General features: G+C 51.1%; 1 protein-coding gene across 4 annotated transcripts in view; it reads right to left on the bottom strand.

Moving 5' to 3' along the window:
* LMF1 (lipase maturation factor 1) overlaps positions 1 to 19935 on the bottom strand; it is a 139978-nt gene that overhangs the window by 31608 nt on the left and 88435 nt on the right. For 3 of the 4 annotated variants that reach the window (XM_071444891.1, XM_071444892.1, XM_071444894.1), the window contains one exon: positions 13804 to 13971. The exons of the other annotated variant lie outside the window; for it this stretch is intronic. In XM_071444891.1, the coding sequence (XP_071300992.1) occupies positions 13804 to 13971 (168 nt within the window). The remainder of the gene's footprint in view (positions 1 to 13803; positions 13972 to 19935) is intronic. 4 annotated transcript variants of the gene reach the window in all.

A 19935-nucleotide genomic window follows, 5' to 3' on the forward strand; every position in this document is an offset into this window, starting at 1 on the left:
GGTTACTGGCTGTCACACACTGGAGGTTTGCACTCAGAAACTGCTGTGAGGGAGGAGAGGCACCAGGAGAAGCAGCAGAACCACAAGAACATCCCTGGAACAACTTCCAGCCAGGACATCTCCACCACAGTGTGGCCAAGGGCAGCCCTGGAAGCCACACAAGGATTCTTATCACAGCAGTGGCTGAGTGTGGAGTATTTCATTTGGCACCCTTTGGAGCCCTCATAATCTTTTCCTTTATGATTAATATTAAACAAGTCATATTCCTTATGGAATTTCCTAACCCTGTCTGTTTATATTTTTCTCTACATCAGAGTTAATATTTTAAGATCGCCTCTCTCTTTTTTTTTCTCTTTTATTTCACGTTCATCTGTTTTTCCTCATTTTATAAATCAGGTTTCTTGTTTAGTAGTCATGACAACATCTGCCTGCGGTGGTTACACCACAGCCTGGGGCTTTTTATTTTCTTTTCTCCCCCCAAGCTGCATAAGAATAAAAAAAAAATAAAAAAAATCCTTTAAATAAATAAAAGCATAAAATGAAAGGGGCAAGTTGGGAAGCGCCTCCTCCTCCTTTCCCTCCAATGACCCACTTCAACAAGACTTCCCAGCATGGTGGGTGAGGACTCATTTGGCTTTAATCCTGCAAAGTCTTATCCACTTAGTTCACTTCAATGGGAATACTCGGAGCACATCAAGTCAGGCACATATGAAAGTCTTTAAAACCTTGAGGTCTGGGCCTGAGAGGCACAAAAATGAAAAGCTGGAGTTGCATTTTCCTTCTGGGCGTTGAGCTCTGCACAACAGCACAAGGGTTGGGGTGGGATGGGGTGGGATGGGGATGTGCTGCTCCCAAGGGGAGCTTGGGGTCACTTCCAGGAGATGTTGGAGTTCAACATCATCTTCTCAGCATGGACCACCATGAATCCGGCCACCACAGCCATCCCATGGCTTTGGCAGCTCCCTTGCTCTGGATTCCCAAAAAATCCAGTGGCTCCTGGAGGCAGCAGGACCCGCCTTGACAGCCTGATTTCAATGAAACCCTGTCAGGACAACCTGGAGATCAGGCAAAGGAATCCCAAGGCAAAGCAGCATCACATCACCAAATGCATCCCTAGAATCTAGGGAATATCAAGGAATGCATTTTCTTCCCCCTAAATTCAGTGTTTCAGGATGCTGGGAAGGAGTAGCCTAGAGGGAATTCAGGCTTTTGGAAAAACAGGAGCGAGTTCTGCAAATGGCCATGGAGTTATGGCTCTGTGGAAAGACACCACTGAAACTCCATGGGGAGTTTCACCCAGGGCACCAGGAGATGGCCAGGAACACCGAGAGCAGCCCTGGATCCAGAGGAGGCAAGGAGGAAGGGGAAAGGCCAGGAGCTGAACAAAGCAGATGAACCTTGCATGCAGCAGAACCTCTGGGAGCCCTGGGACACGGTGTGCAGATGTTCCGAGGTCGCTGTAACCTGACTCCGAGAAGGAAGAGGATGTGCTCCTCCAAACTCCCCCTGGTGCTTTAATTCACTGCAGCCTGCCCGAGGCTGCCTGTGGTGATCACAGGTGGGGCTTCACACTGACCACAAACGTGGAGCTGGGGGCAGAAGGCTCCAATCCTTTCAGCTTTGGCTGCCGAGACGGTTGAGGAACAGATTTCCATGGAAACATCTCCCTTTCCCTGCTCTCAGGGGCCAGAGGAAATCCCTCCAGCAGGGATTCTGCAGCACCAAGGACCCTCTCACTGATGGCCACCAGCACCTGGGACTGCCCACCAGGACTCTCCAGCTGATCCCTTCCTGCCTGCGTGGTGGAGAAGGGGAATTGGGAATGAACACAACATTTTGAAGCTCCAGTTTTCATCTGTGGTCACACTTTTTTTTTTTTCCAAATAGCCCCAGGAAAATGATCTCTCTCCATCTTCAGGACTCCACTGTCCCTGCAGTTTTGGCCCTCCAGCACCATCCCTCTGCCCCTGGAACCTCAGAGGTGGAGCTGATTTGGGTGCATTGGGTTTCAGGGTGCCCCCTGACCCTTTTCCCTTGGCTCTGCTCCCTCTGAGGTTTCTGGCTGCAGGGATGATCCGTGTTGGATGAGGAGAACTGGCAGATTTGCCTCAGAGGGATTTCTGTGGGGATTACAACTGCTTTTCAAGGGCTGGCTGTGGAATAAATGACATTAATGATGCCATAAACACGATCCCTGTCTCTCCCACTCCCCACTCCTGCCATTCCCAGCCCCATCCAAACAATCAATGCAATCTGATTTGGTTTTCCAGAGGAAATTTTGAAATTTCTGTTGACTGAGGCACCCTGAGCTTTCTACTGCTCCTGGATGTTGGCATCTCAGAGGAGCTGGCAGCTTCTCTGAGGGTGACCCTGATGTAGAACTTGGTCTAGTGGGAGGTGTTCCTGCCCAAGATAACCTTAAATTCCTTTCCAACCCAAACCATTTCAGGATTCTACTGAATACCTGTCCCTTTCTGCTTGTTTGCTCACAAAGTGCAGGGAATCCATCCATGAGCCACCCCAACCATCACTGCCACACCACACTGGCCAAAATTTGGGACAAAACATTCCCAAACTGCTCCTCTTGTGCATTTTTCTCCCAGACTTCCTCAGCCTTCCCAAAACTGGCCTGATCTGGGATTTCTCCCTGCTCCCAAGTGTTCCTGCCTGGAGCAGGGTGTAAATTTCAAGTGGCACTTCTGTCCCTGAGCAGCTCCACGTGTGGACACCAAGCCCGGACCAAGCCCACGTGGTTCCTGCAGAGCTCAACCCGGCCCCAGAGGGAGTTTCATGTGTGGAAAAAGTTACTCAGGAACGTGGACAAAGCAGCTCCTGGCAGAGATGGAACTAAAATCCAAGAGGAAAGCAGGAGAGGTGAGGCCTCGTGCTGCAAACACCTGCCTGGATCGAGGTTTTCTGGGGCTCAGCTCGGGGCCCAGAGCAGCAGCAGAAATCCAGGATGCTCTGCACAATGTCAGCATAAATCATGGGATCTTTTCCATGGATCAATCAAAACCATGGAATGGCTTGGGTTGGAAGGAACCTCAAAGCTCATGTCCAGCCCCTTTCCATGGGCAGGGACTCCTCCCACTGTCCCAGGCTGCTCCAAGCCCTGTCCAACCTGGCCTTGGGCACTGCCAGGGATGGAAGGGAGGCCACAACCTGCTGGGAAATGTTCCCAACAAAAGGGAAAGTGAGTTTGGGGTTTGCAAACAATTCTCCAGGGAAGGATCACCACTGCCCACGGCCCAGCATCTCCATCCCACAGCCAGGGCAGCACCAAACCAACCCCAGCTGCTGCAGGAGGATCCTGAATCACAGCTCCCAAGATCCCAGTTTTTATAGGGAGATGAAAGCCATGAGTGACACAGGTTTCCAAGAGGATCCTGCACTCCTCTCTGAGTCACAGCTCCCAAATTCCCAGTTTTTATAGGGAGATGAAAGCCATGAGTGACACAGGTTTCCTGCCATTTCTGGCTGTTGCATCAGCATGGAGATAAGAGCCCTGCTGGAGCTGGGGCAGGGGATGGTGCAGCTGTGTAAACTGCGTGTGGGCTGGAGCATCCCAGGGCTGCAGCCTCATCCCAGCACTGCCAAAGCAAAATCAAACCTCTCTGGGAGCTGCAGCCTCATCCCAGCACTGCCAAAGCAAAATCAAACCTCTCTGGGGGCTGCAGCCTCATCCCAGCACTGCCAAAGCAAAATCAAACCTCTCTGGGGGCTGCAGCCTCATCCCAGCACTGCCAAAGCAAAACCAAACCTCTCTGGGGGCTGCAGCCTCATCCCAGCACTGCCAAAGCAAAATCAAACCTCTCTGGGGGCTGCAGCCTCATCCCAGCACTGCCAAAGCAAAACCAAACCTCTCTGGGGGCTGCAGCCTCATCCCAGCACTGCCAAAGCAAAACCAAACCTCTCTGGGGGCAGTGGTGTTTCACAGCAACATTGAACCCACAACAGGCCAAGGAGTTCTGCTCATCAAAGCAGGAAAAGGGAAAATCCTTCTTCACCTCCATCCCTGAGCAGCCCAGCCACCAGATCCATCCCTCTGAAATGGTGTGGGATTTGTTTAAATGCCTTGAATTAAAGCTGGCCAGCCATTGTGTGGGGGGACTGGGGAAAGTGACCCCTCTGTCTGTGCAAGGTTTCACACATAAAAGCACACACTCATTTAACTTGACAGGACAGAACTGATTGGAACATGCATATTATTTTTAAGAAAGCCTAAGATGAGCCTGTGGGAGGACAGGGCACAGAGAAGCTGTGGCTGCTCCATCCCTGGAAATGTCCAAGACCAGGTTTGGAGCAGCCTGGGACAGAGGAAGGTGTTGGGGTTGGAATTGGATGAGCTTTAAAGTCCCTCCCAACCCCAATCATTGCAGGAAAACCCTGCCAGGAACCCACAGAAAGAGCATGACAGAAACTGCTCTGACAGCCAGGGATCCCAGAGGGAAGCTGAAGGAGCAGGGATGGGAAGAAGCCTCCTCCCAGCCAGGAAAGTCACTTTACCAGCAGCAAAATCCTGCCCTTGCTCCAAGAACACCACACCAAAGGCACCATCCCACTGCAGCCCCTTCCACGCCTGGAATGGGCACATTTTGTCTTCACACATCCATCTCTGACACCAACAAATGATTTTCTTCATAATAAATGCATTAAAAATCCTCTTTAAAAGGAGTTTCTCATCTGCCATCTGTTTCCAGTTAGGCTGTTCTGATTTCATCTTCTTTTTATTTTTTTGAAATGGAATAGAAAACATTATTTAAAGGCCCTGTCATCTTGCTGGTGGGAGGAGAGATCCCAAATCCCAAATCCCAGCATGTCCCCCTGCTGAACAGCAAGGGCTTGGTGGGAGCCAAGAGCTGGGAAACTGCAAAGGAACCAGTTCAGATAAGGACTAAGGGACAGAAAATGGGATTAAACTTGGGAGACCTTCACCATCTCTTCAAGCCATTGCACTGAAACTGGAGAAATTCACAGATATTTAAAGATGTTTGACACATTTCAGTGGGCGACTGCTTTGGCTTGGGCACAGCAACGGGGTTGTGATGGTTTCACTCTGCTTCAGCAGCTACACCTAAACGTAAATAAATAATTATCCCTGGAAAGATGGTGCCAGAACATGGTGAAGATCATGTCATGGACACCAGGAACATCTCTGGTTTGCAGCTGCTCTGGCTCTCATCAGACAGAAATGTTTTATGCCCTCACTCACATGTGCAACACATCCTTTATCTCCCAGCCTGGAGCTGAATCCTGATCCCATCTGGGAGATGCAGATGTTGGAAGCTCCAGCTTGGATCATTTCAGCATCCTCAGCATCCATTTCCCCCATCCTGCCCAAGCACCTGGAAATTCTGCTGCAGGCCAAAAGGTTCTGGAGCACGGAGGGATTCTGAAAATCAGGTGCCAAATCCAAACAGGGAGAAAACCCAAGCACCCTGAGGTGCCCCAGAGCCCAGGAGGTGAAGCCTCCCTGTCAGCCACGTCATTCCATGGGCTCTGGGAGCTGCTCCTGGGGTGGGAAAAGCAGCACAGAGAGAGAGGCACCTGAGAGACCCTGGACAGCTGTAACGTGGCCAAAACACCAGAACTGGGCGAGTTTCCAGCCCATTTCAGCAAATCTTGCAGTTTGAGGATGCAGCTGGTGATTCTGGAGTCAGTGCTCAGCAATATTCCCAAGGACTGGCACAGAGGTGGCACCAAACTGTGCCACCAGCACTGGGCCAGCCTGGCACACGTGGCAGCTTCCAGAATTCTGGAACTCTGCTGGAACTCACCCCTGGATGGCCAAAGGCACTGCAGCTCCTGCTGGCCCCTAACCCAGGAGCCCCAGTGAATGGAAACCAACCCCAACCTTCCTGCTGTGTTTTTCCAGCCATGGCAGCACTTCCCACCTCAGGGGCCTCCTGTGCAAGTCTGATTCCATGGCTGGGCACCCAAACTGCCCTCCCAGGCTCAAGAGCAGAGCCAGCAAAGCTGAGCTGCCAGGGACAGGGCAAGCAGGGCCACTGCAAGCCCTCCTCAAAGGGAAACCAGCTCATGGTGAGCCCAGCACCAGCACAGACACAGAACCCACAGCCACCTTTGATTCCCAGCTCTCCAGAGCCCATCCCAGGGCTGTGGATGCTCTCCAAGGCCCCGTGGTGCCAGCAGGATGAGGGGTGGTGAAGGAGCCCAGCTCCAGGCTGCTGGAGTCACTGCTGCTCCCCTCTCCAATTAATCAAGCTCCCATACTGATTAACAGCGTGATTCATGGCTCTCGTTAGGAGCATTCTGGAACAAACAAGGCTGTATTTCAAGGCCACTGGCTTAATGGTTAAAATAAATACCTTCCAAATTTCTATTTTCAAGTAGCTGAACCTTTTCCACCTTTACAACTAATTCAGACTTCCTTCAAATTATTTTTCTAAGTAATATAACAATTTGTTTTTCATTAGAGCTTGTCAAAGCCGGACTTGGGTTTATTTTGAGAGAAACCAGCGCTCTCCAGAAACTGTTTAGTACAATCTGAATGACGCCCAAAGGGGTTATTGCAGCCACAATCAAAATAGAGTTTACAGCACTGGCTTGGGGTGACACTTTATTTAATGATTTCAAAAAAAAAAAAAAAAAGAAACAAAAAAAAAAGAGAGAAGAGAAAAAGCCCCCAATGCCCTGAATCAGGAGCTAATTAAATGCACTCCTATGGCTCCCAGGGAGTGTTTCTCAGTGCCTCTGACTACTGCAGAATGCAAGGACTTAACTTGTTGCTAACTAATCCCAGAGCCCATTATGGGAGCAGTGTTATTTACTGGTTTGGGGTGGTATGTGCTGCTATTCCCGTGTCTGGCACAGCAGATCCTATCGAGCTGGATGTGAAATCAAATATCAGAGTGATTAAACAGTTTGGGTTCTGCCTGCTTAACTCAGAATGTTTCTTGTTGAGGGGTGTAGAGCTCAGCATTTAATTTAAGGGGGCTTAAATGTAACAGAAAATCTGCCCTGCGAGTGCTTTGATTTCACATTCCTTCTGTTTTGCTGTGGGGAAAGCGGAGCTGGAGCAGTGCCAGGGTGAGGGAGGGGGTCCTGAGGGGCAGGGACACCCCAGGCACCCTCAGCTGGAGCAGGCTGGGTGCACAGGGCTGGCTTTGACCTCCATCACCCCAGCCCCAGCTCCAGCATTGCCAGAGAACCTCGGGATCTCTCTGCCTGCACCTTCCATCTCACACCCCACCAGATTTAAAAACCCAAAGCGGATTTTTGAACAACTGAACAGCAAAACTCCTTTCCACGGGCCCATTCCTCCAGTCCTGCTCTGTTCATTTTCCTGGGACTCTCTGTTTGTTGTTTCTTTCTAAACCACAACAAAATCAACAAGATTTGGACTTTGGGGAAGGCTGAATTTCCTCTGTTCTGGCAGGGGAGCCCAGCCCAGCCCAGCCCAGGCAGTGACACCCACCCAGAGCTGCTGGGCTGGGGGACCACACTCCCCAGCATCCTTGGGGATTTATAAAAAAGCAGGAAAGGGATTTTTTACAGGGATATGAAGCAATAGAAAAAGGGGGAATGGATTTAAACTGAAAGAAAAGAGATTTACATTGCATATCAGGAAGAAATTCATCCCTGGCCAGGTGGGCAGGCCCTGGCACAGGTGCCCAGAGCAGCTGGGGCTGCCCCTGGATCCCTGGCAGTGCCCAAGGCCAGGCTGGACAGGGCTGGGAGCAGCCTGGGACAGTGGAAGGTGTCCCTGCCATGACAGGGGTGGCACTGGATGAGCTCTGAGGTATTTTCCAACCCAAACCATTCTGGGGTTGTGTGAACTGCAGAATAATTCCTGAATTTTCTGTCTGCTCCATCCTCCACCGAACTGGGCTTTATTCTCCCACCCATTAACACCAGCACTCTGCATCCACCCAGGAAAACACTCCTCCAGCAGTGCCCGTGCCCGTGGGTGCCCAATTAAAGCCCTAACGAGGGCCCTGATGCTCCTGGCACGAGCCTGGCACTGGGGGAACCCCGCTCATCCTGCTGGAGACACCCCTGGTTTACACCAGCCCGGCCACGAGCACAAGCCCAGCTCGGCTCTGACAAGTGAAAACAAACACTGGATTCAGGCACTTTCTGCAGGGAGGGGGGGCTGGTTAATTTTTGTTCCCTCTCTCCAGGCTGCTGCTGTGACCTCTGCTACCTCCTAAGTCAGCAACACAATCTCTTGCAGCTGTGGCACTGCTGCAGCCTGATTTAATTTGCGTGTGTGTGGCTGCAGGGGCAGCTCATCCCTCCAGCATCTCCTGGTGTGGCAGAGGCAGCGCTGGGACAACGGGGGGCTCGGTCCTCCCCTCCCAAAAAAAAAAAGGGGGGAAACCTCCACTTGGCCTCCCCTGCCTTCCTGGAGAGATGGGAACAAAAGCAACCACAGGGAAATGTCCTTTTCCATCAAAATTTTTAAGAGGTTGGGGTTTGGCCAAGCCAAAGAAGAGAAAAAAAAAAAAAGCCAGAAAATATCTGTTCAACAACTGTTTTCTGCCTGAAAAGAAAAAAAACGAAAAAAAGAAGAGGAGGAAAATGATTTTGCTCTGCTCTCCTGCCCATGCCCAGCTCCCAGGGGCTGCCTGTCCCTGTGCAGTGCCCAGCTGGGCAAGGGTGGTGCTGGCAGCTTGTTTTGCAGAGCAGAGCTGGAGGTTCCTGCCACAGCCCCTCAGGGTCCCTCTCCCAGCAGGTGCCCCCTTCCCTCTGCAGCTCCCAAAGTCCCCCAGAGCTCCTGGGCTGGGTCCTGGGAGCTGCCCCCTCTGGGGGCTCCTCTGCAGAGCTCTGAACCCTGGGGAGCTTTGGAGCTTTCACCTCTGCCTTCTGCAGGGCTGGAACTGTGCCTGGCCCCTGGCACTGCCACCCTACAGCCACCCCTGTGCCCTTGGCACTGCCATCCCTGTGCTCCTGGCACTGCCATCCCTGTGCCCTTGGCACTGCCACCCTACAGCCACCCCTGTGCCCTTGGCACTGCCATCCCTGTGCTCCTGGCATTGTCACCCCTGTGCTCTGGAACTGCCACCCCTGTGCTCCTGGCACTGCCATCCCTGTGCCCCTGGCACTGCCATCCCTGTGCCCCTGGCACTGCTATCCCTGTGCTCCTGGCATTGTCACCCCTGTGCCCCTGGCACTGCCATCCCTGTGCCCCTGGCACTGCCACCCTACGGCCACCCCTGTGCCCCTGGCACTGCCACCCTACAGCCACCCCTGTGCCCTTGGCACTGTCACCCCTGTGCTCCTGGCACTGCCACCCTACGGCCATCCCTGTGCCCCTGGCACTGCCGTCCCTGTGCTCTGGAATTGTCACTGCTGTGCCCTTGGCATTGTCACCCCTGTGCTTCTGGAATTGCCATCCCCGTGCTCCTGGCACTGCCATCCCTCTGCTCCTGACATTGTCACCTCTCTGCTCCTGGCACTGCCATCCCTGTGCCCCTGGCACTGTCACCCCTGTGCTCTGGAATTGCCATCCCTGTAACTCTGGCATTGTCACCCCTGTGCTCCTGGCACTGCCATCCCTGTGCTCTGGATGGCTCCTGCTGAAAGCCATCCTGGCACTGCCTCGGTGGGAGCAGGGAGAGCCTCCACCATCCCCCCTGAGGATCTGGAGATGTTCCCCAGCCCAGCCCCTCAGGATCTGGAGATGTCCCCCAGCCCAGCCCCTCAGGATCTGGAGATGTTCCCCAGCCCAGCCCCTCAGGATCTGGAGATGTTCCCCAGCCCAGCCCCTCCAGGAGCTCTGTCCTGGGGTGGGACCTGGGGCTGAGCCCATGCAGGTCCCTGCAGTGTGACCCCCGTGCTGGGGACACGCCAGGAGCAGCTCCCAGGGAGTCGCCTGCACAGATCCATCCACATCCAAAGGGATTTGAAAGCTTCCAACCCTCCCCACGTTCCCAACTCCCCAGACTGGGCCTTTATGGCTCTGACTGTGAATCAAGCAGTGCCCCTGCCTTTCCAACAGCACCAGCTCTGCACTTTCCATGCTATTTATTCATTTATGGATTTCACCTTTCTGATCCTGAAGCTCCTTCCCACCTGGCACTGCCAAATCCACCCTGGCCCCTTCCCAGCCCTACTGCCAGCTCTGAGGGGCAAGGTGGCTTTTTCCTGCCTCTTTTTCTGGCTTCCCTCTCGCTTCCCCTCATCAGCTCCTCTGCCAAGCTGTGTAATTTTACTGCCTGGCTTCCAAGGAGCCAAGAAATACGTTTGGTGTGAGCTGGGAGTTGGACAGCGTGAAAAACACACAGATCCAGGGGTGGAGGAGGCAGATCCAGGGTTTGAGGAGGGAGATCCAGGGTTTGAGGAGGCAGATCCAGGATTTGAGGAGGGAGATCCAGGATTTGAGGAGGCAGCTCCAGGGTTTGAGGAGGCAGCTCCAGGGTTTTGGAAGAGGCAGATCCAGGGTTTGAGGAGGCAGATCCAGGGTTTGAGGAGGGAGATCCAGAATTTGAAGAGGGAGATCCAGAATTTGAAGAGGGAGATCGAGGTTTTGAGGAGGGAGATCCAGGGTTTGAGGAGGGAGATCCAGGGTTTGAGGAGGCAGCCCCAGGGAGCAGTGAAATCCCCACCAAGCTGAAGGATTTGCCTTCCCCAGCCCTTCCAACCTCCCACACCCCACAAACTCCTCGGGGTATGGGTAAGCTCTGCCCTGATGCTTCTACAGAACCAAGAATAAGAGTCCAGACCTCATATGGGGTCTCCAAGACCCTCCAAGATATCGTTTGTTCCCCTCCAGGTACTGACAGCCGTGTTTTTAATTTAATTTCTCCTGAATATTGGGGTGCTTCAGATCCAGGTGTGCATTTCTCAGGCCCACACCCCACCTCTGCTACAAACACCAGCGAATCACTGAATTGTTAAGGTTGGAAAAGCTCTTTAGCATCATCAAACCCACCCATCAAACCAGCACATTCACCACTAAACCACGTCCTGAGGTGTCACATCCCTGTTTTCCGAACACTTCCAGGGATAATTTATTCCTGGCAGACACAACTGGCAGCGGTGCCCAGGAGGTCCATGGAAATGGTGGGGTTTGAGCTGAGCTCACAAAGAGAACGTGGCAAAAGCCCCAGAGCTGAGGGGCAGGAAAGCACAGCAGGAGGCACCAATCCTGGCCAGGAGCAGCAGCACCCAGCCCTGCATGGATCTGCTGGGAATGGGCTCATCCCAAGGGTCCCTGTGGCCCCTCCAGGGGGAACTGAGGTGCTGGCAGCACCTCAGCTGGGGTCCATCAAAGCCACCCTAAATCCCTAAATCCCACCTGGGTCCCATCAAACACAAACCCCAAGAGGAACCTCCTGTGCATGCCCAGGATGGGAACAAAGTGGAGCTTCCAGCTCCCTTGGGATAACCCCAGGCTGGAATCCCAACCCCACAGGAATCCCCTGGTGGACACACATCCATGCTCAGGCTGCTGAGCACCTCCTCTCTGATGTTTCCACCCTCTCTAAGCTTTTTTCCTTACAAACGTGAAGCAGGCAAGAAGAATAAGTTCACACTTGGAAAAAAACCCCACTTTCCTCTTTTAAAGCCCAACTTTTTTTGGGTTCCTGACAAAGCAATATTCTCCAGGCCAGTTGGAATCTGGAAAAATACACTCACTCAAGCTCGCCACCATGACTCCAATAACAATTATAAAATGTCCAATAAAACTTGTCTGTAATGTCAATTCAAATCTTGAAAAGCAGAATTAAGTGGTATATCAACATTAAACTTTATTGCTTCCTTTGCAGAGCACAAGGATTGTCAATAAAAGTCATTCTGAATGAAGAAAAGGGCAGTAAATATTAAATAAACAGGTTTTTGTTGAAATGCTGTAAAGGCACCAGAGCTGCCTCTTACACTGGGACCCTTTCTGCCTGCTCAGCCTCCCCTCGTGATCCAAACAAGGCAGTAATTGCCAGCTATCAATAAAGGGCCAATTAAAGGGGCTTGATGCCTGCCCTGGCTGGCTGTCATTAGGGCATTTATGGGGGGACTCGGCTCTGTCTGAGGTGCCCCAGCCCTCCCAGGGCCCTGCTCCTCGTTAGGGGCCCTGCAGGTTCCTGCTGGGAGTGACAGGGAGGGGAGAAGGGGATGAGAGGGGAGCATTGGGCACGGGATGGGTTGGGCTGGGAGGGTCCTTAAAGATCACCTTGTTCCAACCCCCCTGGGGACCCTTTCCACTGCCCCAGGGTGCTCAGCCTGGCCTGAGACACTGCCAGGGATCCAGGGACCCTGGCACCCTCACAGGGATGAATTTATCCCTCATCTCTAAGCCAACCCTGCCCTCCTTCACCTAAACCAGAAGAGAGAGTCGGTTTTGCTTTGTCTGTGGAGTTTTTTTTAGGGTTGGGCTGAATAAAAACCTCCCAGTGCCTCCAACGATTCAGGGGTGTCACAATCACAGCTGGCACCTCTGGAGCTCCCTGGGTCACACCTCTCCCTCCATGTGCCCAAAGCCATCCCAACCCAACCAAAGCCGCCCCAAAAAGGTAAAAGCTGATGTTCAGACACAACAGGAAGGGTCTGGGCAGCAGCAGGAGCCGGGAGGGCACAAACCCGCAGGGGTTTCTGTCAGACCTTTAAAACCTGATCAGCATTTTTGTGGTTTACCAGGGGCTTTATGAGCTGTTCTCCAGTTTAATCATCACATGAACTCACAGGAAGCAGTAACAGCTCCTGAGTATGAATTTCATGCTGCTGAAATGATGCTGAACAAAGGCAGGGCAGCAAGGGCTGGAAATGGAGTTTCATGAGCAATTTGAACTCTGCCAGGACAGACAGGAGAGGAACCAGATGAGCTCTAGGGAAGTATTTATGCAGCAGCTTCTGTCCTCTGAGTTTTGCAGAGGTACAAAAAAACCCACCCAAAAATCAACTGGAATGTGAATCCATTACATTTCCAAGGAATTATTTTGATTTTAAACCTCAGCACTGTCAATCTGGTATTTGTGAAGAGCAGCTCAACCCTTTCCAGAGATAAAGAACAATCCTCGAATGATAAATCCAGAAAGAAGAATCCCTTCAGAGATGGACAGATGTCTAGAAAAATTAACTTTTGGGGGAATCACAAGGATTCCCCATAGAGCCTTTGCACTGATCCTGGGCTGCCATTCCTCTGCCACACAGAAACCAAAGCTCCAGCAGTGGGAAACAGCCAGGAATGCCTGGCTGGGAATCATCCTCATTCCCTGGAGCCTGAATCCCACCCTGCCCCCTGAGCCAGCTCCTGCTGGGAGAGTGGGGAAGCCCAGGAGAGGAGGGGACCCTCAGGATGATGCCTGGTGATCTAGAACAGAGGCCAGACTGAGTTAAAGCAGGGATTTATTAGGAGGCCACAATGGATCCACCTTGGGCAGCACAAGAGCCCAGCCAGGGCTGCACCCAAGATGAACCAAAATGGTCCCAAAAATGGATGCCCAGTCACGGGGCCTCTCACTTTGATCAGTTCTGCTCCATTTGCATATTGGAGTTCATTGTCCCATCCCAGCTTTAGGTTATGCAGTCCCACCCTGCTTGGTTTTCTCTCTCCAGCCCACGTTGTTGGTGCTCCTGGGCTGAGATTTGGATCATTTGTCCTTGGTCCCCAGCTGGAGCAGGAATTGTTTTGTTTCCCTGCTCTGTGCACAGAGCTCACCATGCCCTCATATGAAGCTCAGACCCACACACTAAAGCAGCACAGAATGTGAAAAATAGAAAAGCCAAAACCTGAGGCACCATAACACGAATGTCAGAATTACAGCCTAAAGCAGCACGGACTCTGAAAAATGGAAAAGCCAGAACCTGAGGCCTGGAGGACAGGAAGCAGGAGCAGCTCACCTGGAAGAGGATCTGCAGGAGCCCGTGCAGGATGGCCATCCTCCTGCCCAGCAGCAGGAAGAAGGGCACCAGCAGCTCGATGAAGTGGTTGACCAAGGTCTCGAGGCGGTGGAACCACCAGGGCGAGCGGTGCATGAAGTACGAGATGGGGTTGGGCACTGGCTGTGTCTGCAGGGGCAGAGGAAAAAAGGAATGAATCCCCTCCAAAATCAGAGGAAAAAAGGAATGAATCCCCTCCAAAATCAGAGGAAAAAAGGAATTAATCCCCTCCAAAACTTGGTATGAAGTGCTGCTACAAAGCTCTGGCCTTATCCCTTGTTTCTCTCCCCAAGTTTGCCATCCTGCACCTCTGGGAACTCGTTTCTTTGCAGACAAAATGACTCCATTCCACACGTCCTTAAACAAATTCATCTCCTAAAAACCAAGTTTTTTAATTTTCCCTTTTGTCATCATAACCAAACCCCATCTTAAATTAAGCCCACTATTATTTAGCACTGAAATCTTACACTTAGATCAGCACTGAGGGATGTTAAAGTGAGTGAGGATCCTCAGAGCAACGGAGCAGATCCAGAAACTGAGCCTCAGATTTGCTTGGGGTCAGGCCTTGGGTCAAACAGAGCCAAGAATGGAAACCAGATTTCAAAACCTCGGAGATCTGCTTTCAAAATGTTTAAAATTCAAATAAATGTGCTGGTGGAGCTGCTTTCCAAGATGGTAATTTGGGAGAGGAAAGTGTAATTCCTCTAAACATGCTCTACTGGTTAAGGTATTTACATACTGGCCTTGGGACAATATTATTCTTTTGTCAGCCCGAAATTTTTTGACACTGGAAGATTTTTCCATCCAGGACAAGAAAACAGCAAATTTTTCAAAGAGAACAACCCCAAATTCTGATATGTTAATAAATGCCACCCTAAGAAATCCCACAACTGGAGCAAAAAATAAATGTGAAATTATTTTAATGTATCTGACAGGCTCAAATTCCCTGGTATTGTTTTAAAACTTCAACAGCAACAACAAAAAAAGAGAGAGGTCGAAAACACAAATGTTAATTGAAGGAGACACAACACATCTTTAAATTATTTGTAGTTAAATCCAAAATACAAACAAAACAGGGCAAATCCTGCAGGATGCATGGCAGCCAAGCACGCTCCCGCTGCCAAATCCCACAACTATTGTAATTCCTTATTAGCAAAGCTGGGATTAATAAAGCCTGGCCTGGGCTGGAGGCCCCTGAGGACAGGAGACCGCATCCTTCCTTCCCGGATGGAGCCAGGCCGGGGTCAGGGAGCTCTGCCAGGGCCTCTCCGGCCAGGCTGGGGGGTCAGGGCAGCCCCAGGTGCCCCCCAGGCTCCCTCCCCTCCACCAGGACCTGCTCCCACTTAATCCCTGCTGGGCTCCTCGCAGCATTCCCAGCAAAGCTCCCAAAGGGACTGTTTTGATCCCAAACTGCTGAGAAATGCTTTTAGCCTTCCAAACAGGCAGGTTGTTCCTTGGCTCTTTCAAATTATCATTATTATTATTATTATTACTATTATTATTATTATTATTAGGCAGGTTGTTCCTTGTCTCTTTCAAATTATTATTATTATTATTATTATTATTATTATTATTGTGATAATAATTGTTCTTATTTTTATTATTCTTATTATAATATTAAGTTGTTATTATTATAATCACAATTATAAACTGATTATTATTATCATCACCACAATTAGTATCACATTACCACATATTTATTATTGTTGCCATTATTACCACAATAATTATGATCATTATTAAATATTCATTACAATGATAAATATTAAATTATAATAAATAGTTATTGTTGTTGTTGTTGTTGTTGTTATTGTTGTTGTTATGATCATTATTATTATTTTTAAGTGCTTTAACCAATCCTGACCCAGCTGAGGCACTGATCCAACAGGTTGGAATGTCTGGCACACACGGATGAGCACCACGGAGAGCAGGCAGTTACTGATGCCACACCTACTTGTAATTGTAATTAATGCATCCATGTGCATTGTTCCCGCTTGTTGTTTGAGCTGGGACTGGAGATTTTGCCATCCCAAATTGTTTAAGGGCAGGAAGAGAAAACTCCAGCCTCAAATCCCACTGCAGTGGAAGTTCCAGGCCAGGCTGGAGGGTGTGAGGGTGGGGAGGTCCCAGATTCCCAGAGCAGCTGTGGCTGCCCCTGGATCCTTGGAATTGTCCCCATGGGGGTTTGGGGCACCGTGGCACAGTGAAGGTGTCCCTGCCACGGCAGGGGTGGGATGGGATGAGCTTTCAGGTCCTTTCCAGCCCAACCCAGTCTGGGATTTGAGGATAAAGCACAGCCCAGTGACAGCGCGGTGATTCACACGTCCCAGAAATCCTTTAAAAGCTGGTGGGGGAGGAGATGTGTGTGTGTGTGTGTTCCTGCAATGCCTTCCAGATGCTGCACAGCACAGGTTCCCCAGGAAGGGAGCTGAGTTTCCTTGGGATGGGGCAGGGAGGCAGGAGCAGCCTGGGAATCAGCAGGAGCTGGGATGCTGGAAAACTTCCTGCATTCTTTTTGTGCCCGAGCCCACCAGAGGCACCCGCAGCTGGGGAAAGCACCTTTCTTTTGTCAGCCTGACATTTTTTGACACTGGGAGATTTTTCCATCCAGGACAATTAAATGGCAAATTTTTCAAAGGGAACAACACCAAATTCTGATTTGTTAATAAATGCCACCCTAAGAAATCCCACAACTGCAGAAATCCCACCTTGCTGGGATTGTGGAGAGGGATTTTGCCCCACACCTGCTGTTCCAGAGAAATCCTAATCCCATGGGAACATCCCAGTGGTGTTGGTGTCAGAGAGGAGGGAAAAGCTTTCCAGGCTCTCTTGTTCCTGGGATTTGGAGCTTTGCACTTTGCTTTGTGGCTGTGCTGTGAGGGGAATTATGGAACCCCAGAATGTTTGGGTTGGAAAGGAGCTGGAGGATTATTTAATTCCCACCCTCTTCCACTGTCCCAGGCTGCTCCAAACCCCATCCAGCCTGGCCTTGGGCACTGCCAGGGGTCCAGGGGCAGCCACAGCTTCTCTGGGCACCCTGTGCCAGGGGCTCCCACCCTCTCAGGAAAGGATTTTATCCCAATATTCCATCTTAATCCACTTTATTCCATCTTCCATCATAAACCTGCGCTTTTTCAGTTTGAAGCCATTCCCCCATGTCCCAGATGGGAAATGGCACCTCAGTGCCTGATGAAAATTCCCTCTCAATCTCTTTATCCTAGGAAGCATCCCAGGAGCAGCTGGGAGTTGTCCTGCACCCAGAACTGTGATCTCCTGACCCACAGCCATGGGAACTGCAGCTCCAGGGCAGATGGAAATCAGCAATCCCAAGGTGGATGCACACGGAGAAGGAGCAGAGCTCTGGGCTTGGAGCAGCCCCCTCTCTGGGCACCTCTGTGAGACTGAAAATGTTTTTAAATTAAAAAAAAAACAACAACAACAAAAAATCCCAAAAAAACAATTAGCAAACCCTGGCTTTGTGTGTCAGCACAACATCATAACCCTGGTGCCTCCCTCACCCCTCCAGCAGCCGGGGAGGAGCGGCTGCTGCAAACGCCTTTGGAAATGGGAGCAGGAAAATGAATCCTGTAATTCACAGGGCAGATTTGTAAGGTGTGAGTGCTGCTGCAGGAATTCTGGGTCGCCAGCTCGGGCCTGTTCCCTGGCTTGGATCGAGCAGGTTTTATGAGGGCTGGTAACAGAGTCTAAAAATACGCACAAATAAACTGGTTTTTTTCTCCCTACGGGGTCTATGGTTTAATTATGTTCTTAGTGAGAACCATTAAAGTGCTAAGTACCTGAAGACTCCTAATTTACTAAACTGCACCCCACTAAAAGCCAACAGAAGGCCATTATACAGAGGAGTGAAGGCTCTTCTTGGGGGCTGTGAATGCCCATGGTCCCTCCTCCCAGCCCCGTTATTGCCACAGCTTCCCAGAAACTCCAAGGGAGGATTTAATCCCAGCCTTGGAGAGCCCAGCCCAGCCCAGCCCAGCCGGGGGAAAGCTCCAGGCTCTTCTACAGGGAAACAAATCCCACATTGTCCTCAAACAACCCAGTGCTCAGACAGGGCTGGGACTGGGGCAGACTGGGATAGGGGAAGGTGTCCCTGCCCAAGGGATGGGATGGGCTTTAAGGTCCTTCCAACCCAAACCACCCTGGGATTCTTTACGGGGCTCACAGCACTGCTGCCATGCAAGGGGCTGAGCAGCAGGGGAGTGTGGAGTTGGAGGGTAAGGAATCAGGGGATCATGGAATGGTTTAGGTTGGAAAAGGCCTCTAAGATCAACAAATCCAACCAAGCGCACTTCATGGCAGAGAAATCCTGAAAAACAGAACGGAAGGGAACAACAGCAAATGGGAATAAATAATGAGAAAAAACAACTGTTTGGTCAAAAGAAACAGAATTCCAGAATGAGCTGGGTTGGAAGGGATCTGAAATCTCATCCAGTGCCACCCCCTGCATTGCCAGGGACACTTTCCACTACCCCAGGCTGATCCAAGCCTGGCCTTGGACACTGCCAGGGATCCAGGGGCAGCCAGAGCTTCTCTGGGCACCCTGTGCCAGTGTCCCACCATCCCCACAGGGAACAAACCCTCCCCTGTATCCCATCCAACCCTTCCCCCTGGTGGTTTGAAGCCATTCCCTGTCCTGTGGAATGATGGACTATCCTCCCCCCTGACCCCACAGAGGGGCAGTGAACATGTCAGGAGCAGCTCTGCAGGCTCCCACAGCCAGGAGACAGCGAAAGCCTTTGGCACAGCCAGCCGAGCGTGAGGAGCAGCAGTCCCCTGGAAAAGCAGGATGAGAGCTTTATTAAATGTTTTCTGGAGAGCTGTGGAAGATCCAGATGAACTGCAAAGCTCGGCTCTCCAGCTTCCCAAGCACTGAGGCATGAACTCATCTCCTCGGCTTCAAAGCAACAGCCCTCGCTTCTCTTGTGCTTTGGACCAAAAAATAAAAAGGATTCTCCATCGTGGAGCCTAATTGGATCAGTGTGGTCCAACAGGCTGCTCCCTGCCAGTCCATCCTGCCTCAGATGCTGACCTGGCTCCTCAGGCATCTGCAGATCAAAGCTCCACGCTCCCAGGGCCGGCGGGAACGTCTCCCCAGCCCCGTGCCAGGAGGCAGAGAGAGGAGAGGAGAGCAGGGAGGTCACTCCCAGCTGCTGGGAAGTGTGGGCAGATGAGGGTCCTGCCTGAAGTCAGCCTGTCTCGGGTTCTGCAGCATCCAAGGATTCCTAGAAACCACCCTGCTTGGAACAGGGGGAGGTCCCGGAGCTTCCTCACGGTGGAGAGGCTCCACGCGGGCAGAGGCCTTGAGTGATGAGCAGCAGAGGGATTTTGCACAAGGATTCTCATGTTGGGAAGGAAATGGAGCAGGGAACTGCTCAGGCCGGGTTTAAACCCAGCAGCAGCACCTTGTGCTGGGTGTATTTATCTGTACACTCAAAGCTCCACGTCCACGCTACTGAAATACTCCCGACAGCTAAGCGGTTAAAAATAGCCCCTTCAAAACTTTCCAGTTATTAATAAGATTCCAATCCAAATAAAATCAGAAGGGAAAGAAAAAAAAAAAAGAAGAAAAAGCTGGATCTGGCTTGAAATGCTTGAAATGCACACTGCTCTGACATCCAGTGGGTCACAAGGGGTCGGCTCTTCAGCAGCGCAATATCAAAATAATCAAGGCTCGATAAAGTAATAAAAAGAGAAGTTGCCTGTAGGTTCTTGCTGGGCAGAGCTCTCCTCGCCCAGTCAATAGAAATATTCAGTCCATAGAAAAACAGACTGGAATCTGCCTGTTTAAGACAGCAGAGCAAGCCAAGGAGATGTGTGTTTGACACGGTGCCAGCACGGCCATAAAATGTTGGCAATTTAGTAGAGACGTGGTGCCGCGCCACTCTCCCAAAGGACCTAAATAAACTTCAGATGGAGAACATATATTTTTACTTTTTATATATATAAAAATCTGCTGGTTCATTTTTAACTCCTTTCCCCAGCCAGTCCCTGCTCGGGGGTTTTGCAGAGCTCCAGCAGGTCCCCGCTCCTCCCGGCCGAGCCAAGGAAAAGTTAAAAGCCTGAAAAATCCCAGCA

The sequence above is a fragment of the Agelaius tricolor genome, unplaced genomic scaffold (assembly GCF_023055355.1).
Source record: "Agelaius tricolor isolate 1412-34295 unplaced genomic scaffold, bAgeTri1.0.p SCAF_19, whole genome shotgun sequence".
Taxonomy (NCBI): Eukaryota; Metazoa; Chordata; class Aves; order Passeriformes; family Icteridae; genus Agelaius; species Agelaius tricolor.